At 32.7% G+C, this 27830-nt stretch overlaps 1 protein-coding gene across 1 annotated transcript; it reads left to right on the top strand.

The window, feature by feature from the left end:
• LOC118752171 (cAMP-dependent protein kinase type I regulatory subunit-like) lies at positions 1-27251 on the top strand (the record flags this gene model as incomplete). Its single annotated transcript, XM_036487027.1, is given in 6 exon segments — positions 1-145; positions 21827-22186; positions 22267-22486; positions 22580-22734; positions 22799-22938; positions 25151-27251. Coding segments are annotated over 6 exon segments (969 nt in total). The 3' UTR covers positions 25236-27251.
• Between the last annotated feature and the right edge of the window lie 579 nt (positions 27252-27830).

The raw sequence follows: 27830 nt of genomic DNA, 5'->3' as shown, positions 1-27830 counted from the left end.
TACACATACATACAAGCCAGCGCAGGCGTAAAATATTACTTGCACGGTGCATACAACCAACAACAATCAGTAATACTCGTAGTGCAATCAACAACACCCAATACGAGGCTCTCCCGCATCCGCATACGCAGTGAAAATGTCAGAGGTTTGCAGAATTCCATTCACTATTTTTTATGTACTTTTATCTGTTATAGTATGAGTACATATGTACATACTTACTTACATACAAGAATGCAGCTGACATTTTGTCATTTTGTTATGCAGCAATTTAGTTTCTCACTCTTATCCATTCTGCAGCACCATTCACGCCCAGTCATGTGAATAGCACAGACAATTTTCGGGTATGCAGTTTTGTAGGCCATACAATTTTAGTATAATAAAGTGCAAGTTTCAAGTGGCTACAAAATACCGTTTGTTTTTGAAAAATTTTGTCTGTCGATAGTGTCATGCATTTTCTTCCATACAAAATATGCTCGAACAAATTTGTATATGGAAGAAAATGCGCAGCACTTGAAACTTGCAATTTATTATCCTAAAATTGTATGGGCTGCAAAACTGCATACCCGAAATTTTTCTTGAAATATTATTAACTTAAGCACTGCAGGTCATAAGGATAGCACACCCCTTTGTTGACATGTTTTTTAAATTTGTATAAAATTTTAGAATCGGATTTCCACGTAAAATATGCTACATTTTCATAAAAAATATCATGAATATTAAATAAACCAAAGGAAAACTGTACATACTGAGTATCAAAAGAATGTGCTCTTCAAATGACTGCGAGTGTATTTGCTGCTACTATGTACCTATAAAAGCATTAATTTTTTTTCTTGTTCTTTTTCATTATTATCATCAATGTTGTGAAATTACTTACTTGTCCAACCGTGGGCGGCAAAGCAAACTAAAAAAATAAAAAAGCACATCCTTATTAAGCTGAAATGTGCTTGTTAGCAACACTCGAACACTGTTGGGGGGAAAATGTTCTCAAGCTTGCTGGTTCGTTCGCCGCTCGGTATGTTGATGGAACTAAAAGTAATGCAGATTAACTAACAGTTATTTTGCTATGCTTACTCGTGTTCTTTAAATTCCTACACTTGCCGAGTGGGCTTAACTTTTCAACATGTTGCTTGCTGCTCTTCTAGGAACGCAAATAGCTTTCATTGCCATTGTCATTTCTCTGAATTTTGTTTTATGTATCTTGCAATGAGCGTTTACACCAACTATTTTAAAATTAAAATACATAGACATCAGAAAAGTTAGTTGACTTATTTTTTAATAAATATACGAGGCTTGTTCCAATAAATGTTGCGCTTGCTGTCTTATGGCATGTAGGCCAATTATAAAGTAGGTACGACGTGGCAAATGCAACTATTTAGTTTTAAAGGTCTGTCAAACTCAAGAATTTCCAAAAGTAACTGCAGGCGAAAGAGAAATTTTATTTTCACGTGTAAACAGCCAGAAAGTTATTTCTGGTACTTTTCGGAAATCAGTTTCAGAAATTTAAATTGCAGCGGAAAGTGCGCAAATCGATATCGAAATTATACATATCGCGGGCTTATATTCAATACCTTCTATCTGCACTTTTCACAAAAATTTTGATTAAATTTTTACACAGATAATGTTTTGGATTTTAAGGTTATCTGAATAGGCAATATCTCCGAGAAGACTCGTATAAGGTTGCCACCTATTCCAAATTAGTTACAAATTGATTAAATATCCTAATATGGGTTTCAAATGGAAGGTATTTTTAAGATCCCTTATTCAAAAATATTTTTAATAAGGTTGCCACCTATTTCGAATCGCATATTTATTTCATTTTTTGTTTAGAAAAAAAAGGTAAAATAGTACTATTTATGGGTACCAAGAGAAGGTTCTTAAACAATGCTTTCCCTATACACAAAATGTTATGTCTTAGGATAATAGTGTAAGGTTGCCACTTATTTTCGATTCTACACAATTTATCTAAAACATCGCAATATGGATATCAAATGAGAGGTATTGTAGAGAACTTTGGTCAGAAAATATTTTCCATCAGGGTTGCCACGCTTCCTTGTAATACAAATTTTTTTTTTGTTAATCTCAATCAACATTTTTTTATGTATACATAGTATATATACGCTCAAGATATGTACCATTCATTCCAGCGTATTTCGGAATAGGGTAAGGAATTTACTTACTATTTATTTAATAGATATGGAAATCCTATTTTTTTGTTTATTTCAGTATATTCACTTTTGTAATTAGCAACCTTTGGATATAAAATTTCATAAAAATCTCATTTTTTCTTTAAATCCGTCCATGTTTTTGTTTTTTAATATGGAATCCGCCATTCTGAATTTTTGAAAACTGATGACAGTTTTGTAATTAGCGACTCAAAGAGCCTTAGGATATCAAATCTCATAAAAATCTGGCGGGTTTTTAATTAAAAAAAAACTGACTTGTAATCAGCAATCCCAAAACCCTTAAAAGAAAATAAATAAATTTTCCCATAAATACCCAGACCTGTTTTTATATGATGACTTATAGGGGAATTTTACCAGAAAGAATTTTTCCATCCGGTTCAGTGAAAGATTTTGGCACAAATTCGGAATAAGTATAAAATTAACCTCAAGGCTGTGGATTCGGTAAGAGCGAATTAATTTTATTTGCGTGTTCATAGACTTACAGTGGAATGTAATGGCAAATATTTTTTTTTTTACATTTTAACCCGTTATGCCCCTGTTGTATATTTTTTGGTTGTATTTTACCCCTTTTCTAAAAAAACTTATCAAAAAAGGCCCACCTATTAAGGAGTAAGAGGGTCAAAATGTTCCCCATAAATGTTCTCCGTCGTATTTTACATAAAACTGCCAAACTTATCGTATGTCTAAAATGTAAGGATCATATCGTTCCCCACGTCAATTTCCCATAAGAATGTGCAAAAGGGGGAATAGCGTTACATATCAACACTAGATTGGTTTGGCAGCACTTTCCAGCAAAAATGAAAATTGCTAGCGCAGCACGAGAAGTTGAAATTATTCCTCAATAGCGATTTGCGTTTTTCAGTTGCAATTTCTATTACCGAAAGTTCCTTTTGATGTTTACACGGCAAAGTAGGCTTCTAAAAATTCTAAATTCAAAGTTTGAAATTTTGGTGAAAACTTTATTTTTAAACAGTTCAAATTTTATTTGGGCAATTTTGTTAGTTTTGTAGGAACCCTAAAATGGTTTTCAACTACATATTTTTTATTATATAGCATTTATATACAGCAACAAGAGAATCGATTTTCTTCTAAATTGTAACCTTTTCTGCACTTTGCACTAACAAAACTAATATGTATAACCAAACAAAGATTAAAAAATTTGGCTCAACAAATATTTTTTTTTTTTCAATTTATCAAACAAAAACTCTGGACTATTTTGAACAGTAAATTTCAATTTGGCACCACTGTGCAACGGTTTCCTCTATAATTTTATTGTGCATACATATATGGGAAAATCTCAGAAGTTGTTTTTTAGTGTCACTTCCTTCTCTCGCCAGAAAAAAAAAACGCTAAAGCATTTTCTTTCTTGCGTATATGTATTTCATTCAATGGAGTTTCAGAAACAAGTAAAATAAAAAATAAATCAAGTATTTCAACAATTTTATCCTTAAAACGTTTATTTAGGCGAAAAAGTACCGAAATTACAAATTTTTCCATTGTCACTCGAAAAAATCATAATTGTTTATATTACCTTTGGGCAATGGACGTTGGAAAAATGGCACCATACAGAAAATTTGTCGCAGCTATTTTGTAATTTTTGAAATTTTACGATTTTTTTAATTTTAATAATTTGAGAATATGTACTTCAAAATGTTAAAATTAAGCGGTGAAAATGTTTTTCTTGCCAAAACGAACGAATACAGTGTAACGAAACTAGTGTGCCACCAAATGAAATAAATTAAATTGTGTAAAAGATGACTATGATTTGAGAAATTGATATTCCATTTTCACAATTGTTTTAAGCACACTCGAAATTCATTCCAAAATTGTTATATACATGGATGTAAACATAGGTATATGTGCATAAGCAACACTGTGTAAAAATCTTCCACGCCAATATTTAATTATTTTTAAATAATATGACTTTTTAAGTAGAAGCGTGCGAGTAAACGTGTTAGCTGACTGTGTATGGTGCTATGGGGCGTATGCGTTACATACGCAACTACGTGTATATGAGCACGAGTGGTTATTTTTAATTTTTTTCAGTACATCCTTTTTAAATTTCCATTTAATTACAATTTCGCGTTGGAATCTTGCTCTTTGTACAAAACTGAAGTTAATGCATTTTCTAAGATAAGTGTGCGTCCATTATCGACAAAAAAACACGTTTTTGTCGAAAAATGTACCGACTCGTGATATGTACATTTGTACATTAGGGCGGATAATTTTTTTTTTGGGACTATGCTCGTATAGCATAGGAGGGTTCTACGTGTAATTATATTCTTAGCAAATTTTCCGAAGAAACCAATTTGGAGTTTGCCAAATTGCGAAAATAGGTTTCGAACAAAATGTTAAAATTTCCACTGTTGCTCCCTCTGTAGAAGTTTTAAGAAAAATATAAGTGCTGGAATCGATTCCGGATACCAAGACGCCCCTTATAGCATATTTGTACAGCAAAATGCTAAAGAACCTATTTTCGCAATTTGGCAAACTCCAAATTGATTTTAGACCCATGTTTCTTTGGCAAATTTGCTTAGAATTACACGTATGTAGAATGCTTTTGTGCTATAAGCGCATAATTGCAAAAAAATCTCCCATAAAAATTGATCCGTCCTAATGTACATACTTATGTATATATTTGTATGTAGAATCTTCAAATTAGCATCTATTGAAAATTAGTACTTTTTGACTCAAATATTGATAAGAATAATTTGAAAGTTATCTGTTCAACTTTTCCCCCCTTAGATCTAATAAAAGTGTCAAATTATTTCAGGCGATGATTATTGTGTACATATATACATACATATACATACACACATAAATAAATAGTATGTACACCTCTATTTTGATTAACAAAATATTAGGTGTGAATTTGCCATTTATCATTCATTTTTTTATTGCTGATTCACTTGTCATGCGGAAAATATTTATGTGAATATAATAGATATCGGTATGAAAATATTTCTGCATGCATACATACATATATATGTATGTATGTATATGTCAATATTTAGCTTCCCATTTTATTCAACTTCAAATTGTGTGCTGATTTGCAAAGTTTCTTTTGTACATGTTGACATTTATATGCTAATCGTTTGATCTACTTGTCGCTACTGTTTAAGCAAATATTGATGTGAAATATGTTTTGTACAATTAATTATACATTTTAGGTGTATAACATTTATACGCTTCTATTGCTTCGCTTTATCGACCTTAGATCGAAATTTATTATATTGCCAAGGTTCATTATTTAACCTTGGTTAATAAGCATACAAATAAATGTAACGATTTAGTTGGAAGGAAAAATTGTACTGGTATTACTTTTGCATTCGTTTGAACCAATTTGCGAAGCACTTTTTCCACTTCGATGGTGCCACCCCGAAGACATGTGATTTGAACGCATCAATCGTTTCTTCAGGCGTCAAACAAATGCTGGTGTACCATTCAGAAATGGCAATTCTACGTTACTCTAATAGAACGTTGGCGACATGTAGGGTTGCCAACATTTTCCAAGATATTTATAGTACTTTTAAAAACAAATTGGAAAAATATAGTTCACTTCAAATATATATAGTATTTTATTTAAAAGAAAAAGTAAAAACGATTTTTAAGTGATGGAAACGTCTTCCTGTCAATGCCGAAATTGTTGGAATAGAGAGTAGAAATGAAATAATTTTATGTAAATTTGTTAATTCTTTCTCAGTTATGTTACCTTTTTTGGATTAAAAACCCACAATGACCTTTTACTTTAAAGAATATTCCATTTAATATTGTTATTTCAGTATAAAGGCCATCCATTTTAGTACAAATTTTTTCGTGCAAATTACTGAATTTATATTTATAATTGAAGAAATATAGTATTTTTCCGTACTATATTTATTTCCAACAGTATACAGTACCCCGACCGTAAAAATAGTAAAATACTATATATTATAGTACGGTTGGCAACCCTAACGACATGTCCAGCTATTCCGAGAAAAACAAACTACCAATTGCGCCGTGCGCAAACATTTTTTTGTTAGATTTGGGTCGTCTTGAAAGACGCATACAGTCGATTGTTGTTTAGTTTCGGGTTTATATGCATAGAACCTTGATTCTTCGCCTGTTACTATTTTAAAGACGTCTTTTGAAGTACCGTGATTCAATTTCTTGATAATTTATTTGCACCAATCGACACGAGATTTTTTTCATTAATATCAGTTCATATTTTTACAATTTTTAGTTTCTTTTGCGCCCAGCTATTTAAAATATAGCACCCATATTTGATAGATGTTAAGGCATATGTAGTGAAAATTAATTACTTAATTTAGGATAATGAGTTTTTTTTATATAAAATAAATGGAACAAGTTTGTGCAAATATTCATGATAAATTTTAGCTTTGATATTTTCATATTCTTTTCATATTTTTTTATAAAACTGCTTATAATATAATAAACTGCAATTTAAGGTTTGAAACTGGTAACCCTTGTGAAAAATTTATCTATCTTCATTAGAAGTAACGACTTCTATTCGGTCAGAAATTGACGAAACAGGATTTCGAAAAAGTTCGTTCTTGATTCAATCTCCGACCATGAAAGTTTTGCGAATATCGTCTTACTTTTCGGTTTATATTGCGCTTATTCTCACTTCATTTCCTAATATAAATGTTCAATGAGACTTAAGCCAGGGGAATTGCCAAGAGGATTCATTTTTCCAAGGTCCAGATATATTTTTTTCTTTTGAACAAAGTAAAAAATATTTCCTTTTCATTTTTAAACACAAAGTTGTTCATATACATTTTAACCCATTGACTTCTAATACAGTAGATTTTTTAACCCTTATTTTGGAGACGTTTTATGACAGCCAGCGGATTAAAAAAGGTAATCGAAAATGATGGCAAATTTAGTTGAAGCTTCGTAGTAAAATTTCCCGCTCAACGTTTTGCAGAGCATTTTAACCCTATAACTACCATTTTAAATAAGCTTACGTATCAGTTTTTTTTTTCAAAATAGAACCAATGTGCCGTATTAGGGGTCTAATGTTCTACGAAGCTAATCGATAAATTTAACTATCTGTCTCTGAAGACAAAAATTTGGACTAAATTCAATATTAACCTAAGATTACGTTCAAGATGATAAATGTATGACCAAAACTTGATCCCATTGTAAAAAAAAGGTAATAAGGTGAGAAAAATCATTTTGAGGTTTGGCTACCAATACTTAAAAATTCGAGCGTTATTTCGTTGAAGTCGTAAAATAATCTTAAAATTTTTTACGCATTATAATAATGAACTCGACCTGCCAGCCTATTAGCTGATTCAGTATGAAAACGCCATGAACGAATTTTATTATACTTTTCGATGGTCTACTAAAAATCAATGATGCGACACTTAACGATTTATTGGTTGGAACGCCACGCTGCATGGAAGTCTATAAATCAATAGAATTTACAAACAAACAAATAAAAAATGCATGTATGCAAGTATATATATTAGAAACTGAAGGAAGTTTGCCGTACACCCCTGAGTATAAAGTAATTTTGCAAGGTAATAAATTAGTTTAAAATAGCTCTACTGGAATAATCAAAACACTTTCTTATCAAAAGTTTAATGATTTTTGGGTAGCTTTAATTTACTGACAATAGGGTGCTACGTTAGCTTGGTACGGACTAGAACGCGAGGTGCTTGAGATCAAGGAACTTATGAACAAAAAAATTTTCTCCTTGCGACAAAAGCACTGTTGTATTCGACAATGCCGAAGGTATGTCGAAAAATTACAGAAGGCGACCCCTACGTTCGGCAAAAAAAAATCGAATGATTTGAATGATTTTTAGCGAAGTTTAATTAACTGGTATTAGGGTGGTACGTTGGGGTGATAGACACGGAGCTCTGATGAGTACTAGAACGGGGTACTCGAGGTCAATGAACTTTGGAACAAAAACAAAAACTGTCTTCTCGAATAACAAAAACATCGATATCATATTTTAAGATCCTACTGTAAACCCCGTGGTTTATGATCAATATGGCTTTCCTTGCTAAGTTGCGAAGATACCCTTGCACCATGCCGTACTTATTGGGTAGTTAGTTACCAGTTAGGCTTCCAACCATTTTTCAACGACCTTCCCTTTTTCACCTAAAAATATGTGTTTGCTCTGTTTCACTAGCCTTGTCGAGATGGGCAAACAGTGGCCCCTATGAAGTGAACCCAATTAAAACAAACAAGCCTCTGATAACCGATAATTTCACTAAACCCCTGGATCTAACCCTTCAGAAAGCTCCGGACTGTCCGGGTTGAAACCTATGGCTAAGCCAAGGCCCCAATACTCACTCTCTCCGTTTATCAACTGTGTCTCTGTCCCAAGATAAGTTCGTTTGATTTAAAATAAAGGAGAAAAAATAAAATAGTTACGTTAATCCTTTTCGAAACGATGCATTTTCAATATAAGGGATATTCCTATTTCAAAATGTAAGTTTTCATAAAAAGTGGACATAGCAACTTTTCACTCTTAAGCTAGCGATGTGTAGCTGTATCGATTATCCATAGCTTATTAGAAGAAAGCTTGTCTTAATTGTTACTATGGGAGCGTATGTAAGCTGTAAAGCCATTTATGGTCCGATTATACATACCTCGTATAACTTCGCATAAATTTCGAACTGTAATTTTGTATGTACTTTGTATGTTCTCCATTACCCAGAAATTAGCAGAACTTGCAAAAACTTAGCGATCTGTTGAGTCTAGATTTTACTTCACATTTTCCTAAGTAATATTTCAATTGCATTGGTACTAATGGTTGTGTGAAATTATGCGAAGTATGCATAATCAGCTCTTTACTCGAGTTTCTAATTTGTTAGATTATGACACTCTTGCAGCAAATGAGCGACATGTACTCGTATGTGTGTAGTGTTGGCAAAATGTTAATCTGATATAGAATTAAAAATTAACGATTAAAATGTTAATCACGATTAACGATTACAATTAATTAATCGTAATCATCTGTACGATTAATGATTGAATTTTTTTAATCGTTAATCGTCGGTTGTGATTACGATTAATTAACTTTAATCATTAATCGTTAATCCAATTAAAAAGAAGACCTGATTAAGTGGTCTAGTTTGTCCGAATTTGAAACCAAACAAGAGTTATAGTTATTATTTCGTGTTTCACGCTTATAAAAAACACATAATATATAAAAAAATAAATATTATTTTTATTAGTAATACATAAACAGGGAATTTTTACAACCCATCGCGCATGTGCAGAGAGATATTAAAACCTATTTAGTTCACATAACATCTGTTGGAATAGATTTTAATGAAAACGCACGGCGAATTGCTTAGATTGATGAGAAAACCCGACTTAGCCATACCCGATTAACTGGCCTTGTGTGCATAGAAAAATTTCAGCATAAATTAATGAATCACCAAACCTACTTAATCAAATTAAGGGCGAATAATCAAAAATTATTTTTTTAATCGCGGTTACTATTAGCTGTTTAATCAGATTAAAATTAATCATGATTAACTGTAATCGGATTGAATTTAATCGATTGAACTAATTGATTAAAAAATCAATCGATTAGTGCCAACACTATATGTGTGTATGTATGGCCTTAAATGTATATTTACGTAAGTACGTATTACATCAGTGCGTACGCAATAATCGGCATACTTACGTAAATATTGTTAAATTCTTTATCACTTGTATACTCTTAAAAATTTCAGACGAACCGCAGAGAAATATAAATGCATACATGTATGTATGTTTGTTATTATACTTACGGTGACCATATTTATGAGAGCCGAATACGGGACAAAAAATGATTTTGCAAATTTGTTCCACAACAGCTTACAGATCTTAAAGCCCTCTTCAATGAAAAAAAAAACATTAAATTTTAGTATAATAAAGTGCAATTTTAAGTTGCTAAGGCTTACCAATAATTTTTGCCAATTTTTTTTTTTTGTTGACGGTTACGCATTTTTTTCATACAAAGTAAGTAAGTTCGACCATTTTTTTTAAAGGGAAGCAAATCAGCAGCCCTTTCCACTCGCACTTTATAATACTCAATTTTAATGAGTTACAAAACTGCAAACCAAATTTTTTTCTAAAGATCCTAATTAAAAAGTTTGAAATTTTGGTGAAACCTTGCAGAATTAATTTTTATAGTTTTTTGCACAAAGTTAAAAATTTGGTATTATATGGTTTTTGTTAGGTAATGAGCTTTACTTTCATAAAATAAACAATAACTAAACTAAGGAAAAATAGTCAAAACTTACTAAAATGTCCAGCCCTAATTTCTATTTTAGTCCCTGTATGTATTCCTCGATTCGAATCACAGGCATTCAGATTAGGAAATAATAACTGTTTATGGAGAAAATTAGTATCATATATGTACCAAACATCTCTTAGAACTCGTTCATAGGCATGCCATTTTAATGAGTTTTGAAGGCGTCGAAATACCGAACACCGAATACGGGACAAATACAGGACATTAAAAGAAATACAGAACATTTGACGTCCCGTATAAAATAAATAAATTACCAGGACAAAGGGTCAAAAAAGAGGACTGTCCCGTATAATACAGGACGGATGGTCACCGTAATTATACTGTATGTTGCTCTTGCCAAAATTTGAAGAATCCATAAAATATACGATCACTAGGTTGGAGCAAAGCTAAATGTTGTAGATATTTGTTAACGGACGCTACTCTTGCTTCCTAAAAATTCATACGGTTATATACATATATATTTATGTTCAAACATGCATGTGTAATTATATACATACATATATATGTACCTACATATGTACATACTTATGTATCTCTTATACATACATTTGTATGTGCCCTCTATGTATGCATAAGCATGAGTATCTATTTATATTAGTAGGCTTGTTGATTTGTTGGCATTGAGCCGATTTTCATCAGTTAATATGAGAATGGAAATGCCGGTTTCACATAGTGGCAAGCGTGCTGCTGATATGTATGTACATAAGTTTATATATGACCTTAAATTATGGTGAATATGTCAGTTGTAAAGAAATGGCAACACAATCGACCACACCATATCGTCTTGTAGTATAGAAAATTAATTTGCACAATTAATTTGAAAAAGTTTGCTACGTGCAGCGCATTTTGCGTTAATTATGTTCGGGTATAGATGCGTACACTTTTCTTAGTTTAATAAAAGATTAAATTCAGTATAACATAATTTTACCAAATCACTTGTTTGCTGATATGTGTACATGGACGTATCATTCTGAACAGCTCTATAAGGACATACATACATATGTGCATACTTTTATATGCGTGCGTCATTCCACGTCAAAACGCATGCGGCTCAGCCCAAAAGTGGTGGAGAGCTATTGTTATTTTTTAGCTGTGAAATGTTAGGTGTTTTTTTATTTTATTTTATTTAGAATCGAAGGTTATGTTGCGGTTATAAAAAATTGCCATGCGGTACTAAATAAGTCACCATTTTCTGACCAGTCTCCCGAAAATTTTTCTATAAATCGTTTATGAAAAGGCAGATAAGCGATAAAAATCATAACTAAAGGTCACTATATATGTTTTTGAGGTCGCTGAACAATAATCCGGAGCCAATTCGGATTTACAAGGTCTGTATCGAGGTCATTTGAAGGTCAAAAAGAAACAGTTAGTTAAGGTATAAGCCTCGTATTATTGTATTTTTCTCATTTTCCAAAAAAAAAATCTCAAAAAAAAACATACTGTTATGATATATTTTGGAGTGAAATAGAAATTTCCGGAAAGCAAAAGATCTAGCGAGTCCAAAGGGGCCTTTTCTAATGAACCAATATTGTACGCTGTCATTACCTTTGCTGAAGAGACTCTACAATGTTGAGGTACCAGAGGCTGAATGCTGAATCTTTACTGCTGCTTGTAAAACTGCCACAGGTTCTAGCTCTGGAGGATTTATCGAAGGTAACGGGAAACATCCCCACTTCTCTATTAGAGAATATGACTCAATATTTGGGAGGTAGGAGCTTACGTGCCTGTAGTGGCAGCCAAGCCTCTACCAATGCATCCTTAAACTACTTTCAAAGTAGTACGTCCAATACAAGTCTTGGCTAACTTACAACTGTTGTTGTTTGACCTAGGGTGCCAGGTCACTCGGGAGTGCCTGGTAATACTACATCTGACTATTTGGCTAGAGAGGGCTGAGATCAGATATTCCTTAGATAGCAGACAGTTTTTCAACCCCTGTCTTCAGTCATCAAATCCACCTAGAGAAACTGGTTGAATATTTCGCAAAACGAATGGGAGCTTTTGAGGGGCTGTTGGTGGCCAAAATGCATGATTATGCAGACCACTTGTGGGACTGTTGACTGCTCACTTCTCTTAGCACAAACACTTGTTTGCGCAAGGTCTACATGATAGCGCCTTTTGCCTTCTGTGCCTTGAAGGGTATGAAACGGCCAAACACAAATCATCTATGTCGTCGAGTAATTGGGCCATATTTTGGGTGCCTTCGGGGCGCTTAACTATATATTTTGCTAAGTGTTTGAACGGGTTTCCTCCTCAATTTGTGCTGTTAGTCTTGAGGTTTTCACAGAAATTAAAGAACCCATACTTTTACGACCATCGATGTGGCAGATGTTTGTTTTTTGTGGTAGGCTTTTTTCATTGTAGGAATAAACTCCGCTATTAGAAAAACACCTTTTAAACAACGGCCGTGTTATTTATTCAAAAAACGATACCTGCAGAAGTATATTTGAACCAGTCATACAACTAAGTGCTTTCGTTTCGTAAATCTAAATAGTTAGATTTATTCATGATGCAATAATACAAGCTGGTATCAGTTGTGACAGCTCGATTTGACACCTTAGCTCAGTAGAATAAGAAGAAAAAACGGGATGAAATTAATCCCCATTTGGGGGAAAAATATAAAAGTTAATATTTTCTTCAAAACAAAATTTGCTTTTTTATAGTATATTCGTAATGAAATGAAATAAAATAAGATAAAACACCTTTTTGAGAAAACAAGATGTGTATACTGAAAAAAAAATCAACTATATTATTTGGCAAAGAATTGTTAAAGAAGTAACACTGTTTCTCCTAAGGCAGTCAATGTGGCGGAATTAAGGCGAGAAGTTGTTAACCCATAACACCTTGTATTATTGCATCATGAGATTTACTAGTTTTTTAATTAATGTACAAAATGAAACCTAAACACCACCCAAAGCATCCATTGTAATCACTTGATGGCAGCAAATTCCTTCAAATAATTCCATAGCAAAAAATATGTTTATACATATTAAATATATATACAGATCCAGTACATACTCGTATACTTGCATATATACTTTGTACATGATATACATACCTATGTATGTATATAGCAATTGCAATTTAACGACTCAGCAGTTAGTTGGCCTGTGTGACGTGATATTATGACATTATTTATGCTAAATGAAGGCAATGAAAGTTAATAAATTATGCCAAAACATTTATTAGCAAGTTTAACGATCACTCCTCTCAAGGCACCGAAGGGCTATTAACACTGGCCATGACCTTTTTGACGGGCTATAAATATTTTTTTGTTTTGTCTCTCTTTCGCTTAATGTGCAGAATAAATTGTCGTGCTGTTGATTGCCATTTGTTACGCATTGTAAATTTTCAGTCCTTGTCAGTGTGACATTGTTCTGTTGAGCGTGATGATGGACAAGAAATAAGAATATATGTATTTACTGTGGTAACTAGAAAGTTAATAACCGAGTTAAATTTGGTTACTTTTTGGTTCTATGAAATCTGATATTTTTTTATTTAAAATCACTTACTGTTCCAGAAATAATTGAGAATGTCCGATAGTTCTACTTCTCTGCTTAGTTGGATATACCAAATGGTGAATCGATTCCCTCTCTTCTTTATCCCGACAACTTCTGCAGAGGGACTTTGTTGTTGTATGAACACGTTGAAGCATTCGCGCGATAGTCCATCTCATCGAATATTTCATCACCCCATCAAGGGGTGACGTTGGTGTGATATTTCCGAATTAAACTCATTTTTCAGCGCCCAAGAAAAAGCAGGAGAAATATTTCATGAGGATAAAAATCTACGAACATTTGTTTCTTGCGATCTGCAAACTGATCATAGAAATTTTGATAGAAGAATTTTTGAAAAAATGGAAAAAGGTAAAAATAAAAACAAAAAAATTATGCGTAAAGTTAAAGGCAAAAATGAAGAGAAAGTATAGATGAAGACCGGGGAAGAAAGATTAGAATAAAGGTAATTAAAGAAGAAAGGATATAGAGTGAGAGACACAGAGACTCAATCAGCGAACTATTTTCGGATTTTAGAGATTTTCGGGATTCTCGGAACTTATCGATACAATAACCGATATTTTTTATCGATTTTGTTAACGATATTTTTATCGATTTTGTTATCGATACTTTTATCGATTTTGTTATCGATATTTAGCGATTTTTTTATCGATACTTATCGATTTTGTTACCGTTATTTATCGATTTTGCTGTCGATATTTATCGATTTTTTATCGAAATGTATCGCTTTTGTTATCGATATTTATCAATTTTGTTATGGATATTTTTATCGATTTTGTTATCGATTTTTTATGCATAGTTTTATCGATTTTCTTATGGATATTTTTATCGATATTTTTTACCGAGTTTTTAATAGATTTTGCGCAGTCTTGGCATGTGACACGTTTGCAGGAGTTGGTCTACTACTACTAGGCTCCAAAGGAAGGGGATAATATCCTTTAGTGATTTTTTGTTGTGTAGATCCGCGCACCTCTTTTCTTTAGTGCCGAACATATCACCTCATTTGAGGTGTTGTGGAAAGCTCCTTCTATATCAAGGCAGGCACAGAGCACAGCTTGAGTTAGCTGGTACAGGACTGTCACTTTCGGCCCTTGCCCACAAAAACTTTCTTTCCCGATTCCCTTTATCATCAACCTCAGCGCGCTTTGCCTACAGGACGTATACGTGATGCACGTGACATGCGATCTGCGCAAGAGAAAATAACAAAATATGTATACCTTGAGTGGTTTTATATTCATAAAATGCTCTACTTAGATTTATTTATGTACACTTTTATTGCTTTTTCAAACTATGTATTTAATAATATTTTTATTTATACAAAAAAAAAAATGATTGCTGTGTAACCGTATCGTATTTACTTTTCATTTTTGTTAGCTATATTTTTCCACTTAACCTCGTTAATTACCTTTGAAAGCTTTATTTATTTTAAACGTTCGCCACAAAATGTTGCTTGTAGACATATTTTGTACTAATACGTATGTATGTATGTATGTACATGAAAACAAATGTGCATATACAAACATACATACTTTGTTGCAATATAATAATGACCGCTCATTGTGTTTTTGCAAGCACATGACAAACTGTAAATAACTGCAATCTATAATGTACATGTACAATAACAATGAAAACAACTTGTCAATTTCGATCTCAGCAATTCCATACGCCACCACCCAATGGCCCACCTGTGACATAGACATGTACACACAATCACATATGAAAGCATGCTTGTTTGTGCGTATGGTCATTGTGATGATTTTAATTGGTTGCGGACTACAATGAGTCGTACCAAGCAGAACAACTGTTTCTAATTAAGATACACATTTGCAATTCAATTTACATACACTTGTAAACACAATTACCCTCTAAGCAAAAAGATTGAAAATATTTTACTTCTTTTTTTTATATGTAGAAGGTCTCTGAATATGAGATTTGAAATAATTCAGAGAGAAATTTATTTTTTATTTTTTTGAGATAGCTAGAAAGTTTCTAGTAATAACTTGATAGATAAACATACAGTGCCGAACAGAAGTATTGGCATAGTGAATTTTTCGCAATATATGCAAAGTTCTTTATTCTAATTTATTTTCGATAATTTTTTATAAAAATATTGTTCATTCTACACCAGAAAACATAATAATAAAATCTCAAAACTTTGTGCAAAACTCAGGAAAATTCATTAAATTTGCACACTAATTTGCAACTTTTTATTCCGTTACTTCCATACAAAGTAATTCGACAATTATTTTTTGTATGGAGAAAATGAGCAACACCTTCCATTAAAAAAATTGCCAAAAATCAACGCGATTTTCTAGCAACTTTAAACTTGCACTTTGTTATACTAAATTTGAATAGGCTATAAAACTGCATACTTTGAATTTTTTTTTTTAAATCTGAATAAAAAGTTGCAAATTAGTGTGCAAATTTAAAGAATTTTCCTGAGTTTTGCACAAAGTTTAGAGATTTTATTATTACGTCTTCTGGTGTAAAATGAACTATATTTTTATAAAAAATTATCGACAATAAATTAGAATAAAAAACTTAGCATATATGGCGAAAAATTCACTGCGCCAATACTTTTGTTCGTCACTGTACATACATACATATGTGCATTTAGATATGTATGTAGAATTGTAAAAAAAGTAAGAGAAATTCGGCTCAATAGACTATTTACAGACAGCGGCATCACAAGGAACCACACTTAATAACGCGATGCTACAAAAAAAAAACAAGTAAGAAAGTCTAAGTTCGGCCCAGCAGGGCATCGCCACGAAACGCCGCCGGGTGAACTTCGCATTTCGCTTTGGCTGTGTTCAATTTCATATGCTTGCGGGTGTTCTAATTTTGACAGCGCGAATTTCGCTGTAGCGAGTTCGCCCTTCGCCGGCATTGTGTTTCAGCTATTATAGATTTTGCGAGGAAATTATTTTATTGTTAATTTTCCACAGATTTTGCTTTAATTTTATTAATTAGTTTTAAAATTTTAATTCTTATTTGCATTTGCCAGTAGTGTAAACTTTAGGACATAAGTAGGTACATGCGGCACGCAAGTCTTTTTGGGGTGTATTTTTTTTTCTTAGGCTTTGTAAAAAAAGTAAAAAAAAAAAGAAAAACTGTTTAGGGTTGGTCGAATAATTGCCTTACTACTAGTCACCAGTTCCGAGTCCGAGTTCGATTTCTGAGTATGAGGCCTTATGTTAGACAAAAGGGAGAATATAAAGGACTCACAAATAGGGGAACTTAGCCTATGGTTACAGAAGATATAGACTAAATTAACCGACGAAGACTTGCGCTTTTCTCTCAAAGTGTTTACCGCTGGTCAATCGAAATAAAGTTTAAAATTTAAAAGATAATTAATAAAATTAAAGTAAAATCTGTGGAAAATTAACAAAAAAATACTTTTCCCAAAATCTATAAAGGATACGTTTATTTTTCGAAAAAAATACCAGCGTAACAGCCATTCGTCGCCACCCTGTAGTATTTGCCTAAAAGAACATTTATTTTCGAACAAATTGATACCTCAACTAAGGCAATAAATGGCAAAAATTGTAATGACAAAGTTGGGCATTAAAAAATTAACGTGTCATTACGTTGAACAATTGTCATTAAATTCATTTCTACATGTCATTTTTGAGATGCCTCAAATTTCTTGTAATTTTACCTAGTGTAAATTCGGGATTGAGGTTTATTTAAAAATACGATCGGAAATAATGTTTGGATACGTTCGTAACATATTGTTTAACAGTTAAGTTATAAGTAAATTTTTGAAAATTTGCAATGAATTGAAATTTAAATAAAAACTTGAGTTTTTCTTGAATTTATTATTTTACGGTTGTCCTCCTGTCATTAGGCACTCGGCGAGTAATTTAAAATTTTGTAACAAAACGCCCATGTTTACATCTAAAAAGTGTTGATTTTTATTTACCTGGTTGGTATAAGTGAATTTGGGTGTCAGTTTTTTACTAGAGTAAGTGGCATTTTAGAAGGTGCAAGTTTTTCCGTCATTTTCAAAGATTTTCATTATTTTTTTAATACCTCTTTATAAAAACGTCAAACAATATATTAGTGCAACTTGTATGTTAAGATAAGAGAAATCAATGAAAACTAGAAATAAAACTGCTGTCAGACTATCGATAGTGCCAAAAACAATCAATAGTAGCGAAAAATAAAAAAAAAACATCAATAGTTTTTCAGCTCTACTTGGTATTAGTATCGTGCGGTACCTGCTCATCGTGCGGTTGACCCTGTTGTGTGCTTTCGTACGGGGATTTTTACTGCCGTAAAAGATCTTAATGGTAAGAGCCGAAGATTATGCTTTTATGCAGCGATAAGGCGGAATTTGTGTTTCCTTTCGGTAATTTTTTAGTTTGCGCAGAGTTCCTCTTTTAAAGTTGTTGAGGTTGTAGTTTTGTATCCATAATTGTTCCTACGAGTGGGTTGTCCGTCTAGGCACAAATGCGCAGTTTTTACGTTTACGTCTGGGCTTTATATAGGCGCCCATCCAAGCTGCTCCTCGGCAAGGGATGCCCTTTGTAATAGGAGGTGTTCATCGTCGCAAGGTGACAAAAAACCGACGAGCAGGCGATTTAAGATTCTATTAACGGCGCTTATTTAAAGAAAAACCAATGAAAGTCCCTATTTCAAAGTGTTAAGAAACCAAAAACAATACAAGTGTTTGATTTTGTTTACTGGACAAGCTAATGCATACATACATACATATGTACATATATGGAATACAAACCATTAACTGTGTTGTCTTTCTAGCAATTAGCATGTGCAAGTAGATGTATGAAATTTGTTTGCTTTTGTTGTTGGCGCAGCAACTTAATTATGAACGTCACAAGCAAACACGTGCAACGCAAATGCAGGCACAGAAAAAATGTAAACCACAACAAAAATAAGCATTTAAATTGCAAATGAGCATTTTGTACCTACATTTAGATCTGTATTTTCATACATATACATATGTACATTCATGTGCACAACAACATACATAAGTGTGCACATCTAAGAATGCAGTATTTACATGACTGTAAAAGTAGGTATATATATGCAAATTACTGAGTGTGCAAAAATCCATAAAATCCTTATCTACATTTGCATATACATACATACATACATATGTAAATATGTAGTACGACTACAAGCGGTGCTAAGTATCGTTTTGCACACCCGCCCAATCTTGTTGTAGACGAGAATGTCAATTATTCTTGAATTTCCGTTCCTCGAATAAAATGTCGCTCTCATGTTGGATGGCAATTTAAAGCTATAATTTAGCGATAGTAAAAGCTGGATAAAACACTTTTGCTGAAGACTGGCGCGCCCAGATTGACTTCTAACATTTAGCTTGCAGTGCCACGGGGCGTATACGTTTCGTGTTCTCTATGTATGTAGGTACTAAGCAGTTAATATCCTGCAGCATTTGTCGCACAATTAAATCTTTGTTGAATTTCAATTACACAGCAATAACCATGATGAGGCTAAGTTATTGTTTTTTTTGTTAAGCGAAAAGTTCGGTGACTACTTAGAGAAATAATCAATGCTAAACGTACCTAGTAGTTGTATGCTTGTGTATGGCTAAAGAGTGTCCCATAATTTACGCAAGCTTTAGATTAAATGACATCTGCTGTGGCTGTGTGGACATGGGTTCGATCACTGGTACGGGAAACATATAAATTAGAAACATTTTTTTTTCTAACAGTGGTCGCCCCTATGCAGGAAAAGTGGATTTCTGCCTCGGAAATGCTTCCCATAAAACCATTTGCCGTTCGGAGGCGGGGTAAAATTGTAGATCCCTCCATTTGTAGCATCAAAACGCACATCAGAAATTAGATGAAAAGCTCGGCACTTAGCAAATGTCTAAGCGCCAAAATATCATTACCTAAATTAAATAGAAAACACGGTTATGTTTGGAATAGCACATCGGGCAAATGACTGACGCGGTTTTACTGGAATACACCATACTTCGTCGAAATTTTATTGATTTTCAAAAAATATGATCCAATGACGCCTTCAGTCATAAATCCGCACCAAAAAGTTACGTTTGTGGCTGTAAACGTTTTTCGACAATCTCGTTTGGGTTTTCTAAACCCCAAATGTTATGGTAAATATGTTATGACGATCACCGAAGCCATCATTATGGAAATGAGCTTTATCGCTTAGGATGAGTTTGCTCGAATAATCATGTAGTCGCACTTTCTCTACATATTTTCGAAATATTGTTAAACTATGTTTAGGCGTTGATCTTTCGTTCAGTTTTGCATTTCTATACTACAGTGACTCAAACAAGTGACCACTTTATATTCACAATGTGCTTAAATGTTGTATAAAACATGCTATAAGGGGTTTTTTGGTATGAGTAATCCATTTCTGAAATTAAGTTTTCCTTAAAACTTCCACCAGAGGGCGCAACAATGAAAATTTTCACATTTTCTTTGAAATCTATTTTCGCAGTTTGGTAATCTCAAAATTGATTTTAGACCCAGGGTGTCTTCGACAGCATTAGACGTAGAATCCTCCCATGCTATGTAAAAAAAATTGACCCGCCCCAACATACCTACATCCATATGTGCCTATTGAAATGCTTATTTAGTCCTTAAAAGTTCAAAGGTATATCCCGCAAAAATAAAGAAACATTGACATACATTATAAGTACCATACCATCTTACAATTAAACAAAAAGAATTTCGTCGTGCCCCACTGAGTAGGAAAGTATTTTTGGAAGTCAATTTGCTGAACCTAGAAGGCAATAATTTTTTTTTTATATAGTTCTACTGAAATAATCGAAATTTGTCCTTAGTAAAAGTTCAAGTTCAAAGGTGGTAGGACCTGAGATCTGTTAGGTAAGCAGAAAAATTTCGTCCTCGTACCAAGAACATATGTATATATCACGGTATATCACGCTTTCAGATCCAACTGTAAATGCCGAAGATGTGAAGAAATATGTAAACAAGTAATTTTTATGCAAAAAAGCAATTTTTATGCAAAAAAACAAAACCGACTTCAATTCCCATATACAAATTTAAGATTATCGTTAATTTATTCATGATCAAATGATCGGATTTAAACCAAATTAGTATGGGACCACCTGTGAGGTAACACCTTTCATTAAAAAAAAAAATATATATAAATCGATTAACGTGGTCAAAGAAAAAATATTCCGACGAATTGATAACCTTCTCCATTTTGTGAAGTCGGTTAAAAAGGAGAATTTCAGCTCGGCAATTTTTTTCGAAATTACTTTGCAAAAATTATTTATACGTTTTTTTTTGGTGCGGTCTAATGTACATGCCTAAATAAATAGTAAGCAGTAAATATTATCTAATGGTAAAGTTCATAACCTACAGGAAAATTATTTAGAAACTCCAATTTTACAACAAGTAAATATTATTTCTACTCCAAGTTGTTACGTATGTATATACACATAAAATGTCCTATAAAGTTTCGCAAACCATTTGTGCGGAATGTATTTGTTTTCAGGTTTACAAATTAATAATAGCTCATAATTTACATAGCTATCCGTTGAATTTTCCAATAGCGTAAGCACACTCAAATTTATACTTACTACATAGTTGTATGTATGTATGTATATCTTCAGTGAATATCAATATTTGCTTACAAGCCTACGTCTGTCTCCATTTAATTGCATAAGCGATTTCCTAATCGCATTGAATAACAAGTTCTTGTTGAATTTGATTGATTGATTAATTTGCTATTTACTAAGTGATTCAGTCTATGTACAATAAACGTATGCACACACACATGTACATACATATTTACTTACAATAGCTACTACCTACATATACTCGTACTCAAATAAAATACTAAACTTAACTAATTAATTTCTCTTTTCTGTTCTCTTATTGCAGGAACAAGTTAAACTTGATGCCACCAAACAGGTGACCAGTCCAGATGATTTCGAAGATCTCAGTCCAATGCCACATACGGCTGCTCCACCGGTACGCCGACGTGGTGGCATATCAGCGGAACCTGTCACCGAAGAGGACGCCACAAGCTATGTGAAGAAAGTTGTACCCAAGGATTACAAAACAATGGCTGCGTTATCTAAGGCTATTGCCAAAAACGTCCTATTCTCGCATTTGGATGAAAATGAACGTTCCGACATTTTCGACGCAATGTTTCCAGTGACGCATTTAATGGGTGAAAATATCATTCAACAAGGTGATGAAGGTGATAATTTCTATGTTATTGACCACGGAGAAGTTGAGGTGAGTATGAGCGCCGTTTAATGGAGCGGAAGCATATGTATGAATACAACAAAAACGATTTCATTATTTTTACTCTATAGGTATTTGTTAATTCTGAATTGGTGACAACAATTGGCGAAGGTGGTAGCTTTGGTGAATTGGCGCTCATCTATGGTACACCACGTGCAGCTACCGTACGAGCTAAAACCGATGTCAAGCTATGGGGCATCGATCGTGATTCTTATCGACGAATTTTGATGGGTTCTACTATACGCAAAAGGAAAATGTACGAAGAATTTTTGTCGCGTGTGTCAATTTTGGGTGAGTTGCTGTTTATAGTTTTAAATGCAAATATATTCTTGTTTCAGTGGCATTTCTAATGACTTATGTGTGTATATTTCTTCAATTTCATAGAGAGTCTTGATAAATGGGAGCGTCTCACTATAGCTGATGCACTGGAACCAGTCTCATTCGAAGATGGTGAAACAATTGTTAAACAAGGTGAACCGGGTGATGATTTCTACATTATCTTGGATGGTACCGCTGTTGTACTTCAACGACGAGCTGAGGTAAGCATTGAGGTGTTGTATACTTAATTATTATTACTAATAGCATTGATTTTTTTATTTGCAGCAAGGGGATGAGCCCGCCGAGGTTGGACGTTTAAGTCCAAGTGACTACTTCGGTGAAATTGCTTTGCTGTTAGATCGCCCCAGAGCAGCTACTGTGGTTGCAAGAGGACCCTTAAAATGTGTTAAATTGGATAGAGCGAGGTAAGAATAGTGCAATTTTAAAAAATCAAAAGACATACTACGTATTGGTAGCTCTTATTAGCTAAGGGAAAGAATTTCTAAAAAAAAAAATGAAGAACCAGTTTTCAGAGTAATAAAAATATTGTTTTCAAATATTCAACTCTCGCATTTTTGCATAATTAAAGCATAGATTTGCATGTGATACCTTAAAAGAAATTAACGCATTCAGTGAGACTTGGTCGGTCGAATTCAGATTTCTCTAAAGCCAAAGCAAACGGTTTTTTTTTTTAAAGTAGCCATTGGTTGTGTCCGCTATTTGCCTTTCCGCCTTTGATTACAACAAAACTTAAAACAACCTCGTTCTCGGAATAGCAAAAAATACTTCAGCCCAAAGCTATGTATGTATATATCGTTACCTCAATTCACAAAACTTTTTTCGAAACTGCGTTTTTCACAGATTTTGGTAGGGTGTATTAAAATACACCTTGAATCAAATTTTTAGAGCGCTAGTACCAAAAATAACGGGAGTTACATGCCATTTTTTAAAAAGCCCTACCTGTTTTTAACCGACTTCACAAAGAGGAGAAGGTTATCAATTCATCGGAGTTTTTTTTGTGTATGTTACCGCATAACTTTGGACCATGTTAACAGATTTCTATAATTCTTTTTTAAAGGAAAGGTGTTACTTCAGAGGTGATCCCGTACTAATGGTTTAAATCCGATCATTGAATCATGAAGAAATTAACGATGATCTTAAATTTTTGATATGAGAATTGAAGTTGGTTTTTTTTTGCTTAAATATTACTTGTTAATACTCCCATTATAATGTGATTTGCTTCTCCTGTAAAATAAAATAACTTGTTAGTTGGGGCCTTTGTGAATGAAGTTGGCGCAACCCTGCTTTAAAACAACCGCACATTTCATAAATGCCGTGCATTACTTTTGCACGCAATTTATTTTTTTTTTAAGAAACTTAATATTATCAATTTGCATTGCATAAATATTGGGTCATATGAATAGTATCCGCAGATATTTGGGTAAATTTTTGAAAAAAAATTGTCTTACTGCCATTTTCACAGTGGTAAGTTTACTCAAATTCGGCAGTTAACTTTAAATTTTTGTATTGAAAACCTGTAGTTAACTGCCGAATAAGAGTTAATTCGTCACTATGACAAGTAATTTTTAGCAAAAAAAAACCGACTCAATTCTCATATGAAAAAATATATATGTATATATATGTATATCTCATGATCCACTGATCGGATCTTAACCAGATTAGTATGGGACCACCTCTGAGACATCGGTTGACGTGGTCCAAAGTTATGCGGTAACATACATAAAAATAAAATTAAAAATAAAAATTATTCCGCCGAACTGATAACCTCCTCCTTTTTTGGAAGTCGGTTAAAAATGGCCTTTAATTAAATATCTCTTTTAATCAAGTACATATGTAATGGCTATTATTATTTATTACTTTTTACCATTTTTCGGTTAGCTTTATAATTCCATCGATGTAGAACTTCTGTGGTTTATCGGCAAAAAAAAACAAATGGAAGTAAGACCGGTCCGGGTTATACGGTGGATTCATTAAAATTTCCCATCCAAGTTTCGTCAATTTGGTCCGATTCATCTAGTCGTTATTTTGTTATTCCTTCGTTTCAATGGTCGCGTTGTCCACAGTAGAAGATCAAATTGATCGTATCACCTTCTAATCCCACCAAACACTCAACATAACCTTGTTGGCCGGCAATCCAGGCTTCGAAGTCGTTTGTCATGAGCACTTGCTTTGCTCTTTCTTGTATTAAATCAATTTTTCATTTCCCGTAATTATTCGCTTCAAATTTTATTCGATTTCGTTGCTTTTCGGCAACATTTCACTGATGGTAATTCGGTCAAGCGAATTTCTTTGCAATAATTCATGTAGCACCCACACGCGACCTTCTGTTTTGAGTAACCTGCTTTTTTTTTTTAGATAATTCTAAACTGTTCCAAAGAGCGCATTTTTTTTTTATTTGCGAAAGCAGCAATGCTGCAATTGTCACTTTTGTAGTAGATGTAAAATGGTTTAGCTAAATTTGATGACTGTCAAATTACAAGCATGCGGTTTCGAAACCCTGAAATAGAGAAACCTTTCCAATGTATGCACTTGTATACATATATGAAATTCAAGATGATCTTAAAAATTTTCTCTTACATTTATTTAATCCGGAATTTCTATCTTTCATTTTTACAGATTTGAACGCGTTCTAGGACCTTGTGCCGACATTTTGAAGCGTAACATTACGCAATACAACAGTTTCGTTTCATTATCTGTTTAAATTATCAAAATTATTTAAAGATTCCACAATTACATACATGCATAGAACGAATCTTTACGAAGGCAGTGACTTTATAGTTGTTCGGATTAAACATGGAAGAAGAGAAATTTTACAGAAGGAAGGAAATTAAATCAACGGAAAATAAAACAAAAAAGTTTAATATAAAAATCTATACTTAAATAGAAGCAAAGACAAGTAATTATCAAAAGCAAGAGAAAAAAAAAAGAAAGTAAAAAGGGAATTGAACTTTTTAGACGGATACAAAATTGAAACTCTGAGCAAATGCAGAGAAGCAACATGGGCTGTTGAAAGATCTGCGCAATTTAAAAAAATATACAATTTGGTGAAAAGCAAACCTAATTTACCAACCAAAACATAAACCTTTATGCATCCACTTGTGTATAAATGGCTAATTGTATGTTTTAGCGAAAACGACAACTCTAGCACTTTGCACACTAAGACGCGCGCATTTACAATGTACACAAGCACAAAACTCATTGCAACATTGTGCATAATTTGTATGTTTTTCATGCACTGTTTCGAACGTGAGTGATGATTTTTTGCTACGATATAAATAAAGCGTGAGCGATATATATAGGTGGTTAACACGATAGTGGGCTATCACGTAATTTGTATGGATCACTACCAATTAATTTCAAAGAAAAAAATTTAAAATATTGTGAATCCACTGGATGTATGTATTTCAATCTTTTACTGACTTTTAACTGCGTATGGATTGTTCTTTAATGAAATTCAATATGTATGTTAAACCGATTTGCTTTCATTAAAACTCAAATATAAATATGTAGAACTTTTAAGTGTTTAGTTTCGAAAATATAAACCTTTACAGTTGTACTAAAGCTATTTTTCTTTCTAATACTTCATATGCATTTTAATGGTGGCAGTCAGGCACAGTTAATTTTCTTCATAGTTGTAATTCGCACTGGTTTATTTTTTACATATATTCGTATTTAACTACTAATATTTGCAGCTTTTATGTTTCATTGCCTTTTTATCATTTTAAATAAGTAAAATATACGCGTGCCTATATAATAGGTGCGATATATGTGAATATTGTTTTTTTTTTTAATTTAAATGCTTATAACTTTTAATTTGCTTTAGTACGCTTTGCTAACGTGTTGTTTTTTTAAATCAAAAAATTAAATAAAGCCCTTCTTGAACTGATTATATTTCGCTATATGTGTAATTTAAATTATAACTTTTTAGCGCCTATACAATTTTCTCTAGCTTCCATGCGTCTACCTTTTTCAACAACTTACTATATACATATAAATATACATTAATGTTAACCAAAATCCTTAATCCTAACGATAAAATGCATTTAAGGCGCGTGAAAAATGTCAAGGCGTACGTTTTTATGTTTTAAATGCGAAGGTTTTAATTTGAGGAAATATTTATAAAACACAAAAAGGGATTATAGGAATCAAAAAAAAAAAAATATTATTAAAATATCAAACGAGACTCTTAAAAATCACTACTTTAAATTTTTAACATTTTTAATCTTTGTATGTATTATTATATACATGTATGTACATAATTATTTTAATTTCATGCGACCTTAACTGAAAACCCCTAACAAAAATGGTCGTTTGTGTTGAAATGAAACATATTTTGCACTCTGGACATAAACTAGCACACTAATACAATCTAACATGGAGTAAAACATATGTATTAATATGTACGCATATGTGTATATATGTTTGTCAAGATATGCATACATACATATGTGCATATACATACATATATTTATGTACATTCATATATTAAAACATTATAGTGCTGGCGCGCTTTTCATGTAAACTAAAAAACAAAAACTAAAAATCCATCGCATATTATTTTTAACTTATACTACATACATACATACGTTTATATACACTCCGTTGCAAAATGATAAACGCAGCAGAAAAATCGTTGCAAAAAAAAATTAAAAAAGGAAGATTGGAACAAACTTTTTCCTTTCAGATAGGCTGGTTAAATGTTCTCGCCTCAACCAAAGTTGAAAGAAGTGAAACAATCAAAAATTTATTTGTTGCATAACTCCAACCATTATACCTGATTAAAAGAGGTAAAACCAGGAAATATGTTTAGAATTTTCTTAGCGCTGTAAATAAAAGTAATTTTTCGATTTTGAAATCAAAAAGACCAATGTTTTACGTATATACCATAGGATTCCTCTTTGCTTCTAGAATTTATGACTTCTTTCGAGCAAGAAATTGCGATTTTTTATTTTCTTGTTTATTTCCTTTTGTGCAAAAAACGGCTCTTATTGGGTGATTTTTTCGTATTTGCTTTATTGTTAGGTATATTTTTCGAAACCTTTCGAGAATCCCTGTGGTTTTTACGCGACTCTACATTTTCCAGAACTTTTCGGGAATATTTATCTTTTATTTTTCTGGAGTTTTAACTGTAACTTTTTGGTATTGTTTGGAATAGTTTAGGATTTTTTTGTTTTGTACTCTTGTTTTTTCCTTTTTTTTTTTGGACTCAATTTTTTCAGGACTTTTTGTTGTTGTTGTTGTTGTTGTTGTTGTTGTTGTTGTAGCGACTTTTTGTTTTTTATTTCTCTGGGGTTTA

This window comes from Rhagoletis pomonella, unplaced genomic scaffold, assembly GCF_013731165.1.
Source record: "Rhagoletis pomonella isolate Grant_MI unplaced genomic scaffold, Rhpom_1.0 Rhpom_scaffold_01281, whole genome shotgun sequence".
Classification (NCBI taxonomy): domain Eukaryota; kingdom Metazoa; phylum Arthropoda; class Insecta; order Diptera; family Tephritidae; genus Rhagoletis; species Rhagoletis pomonella.
This window is presented reverse-complemented; position numbering and strand designations above follow the sequence as displayed.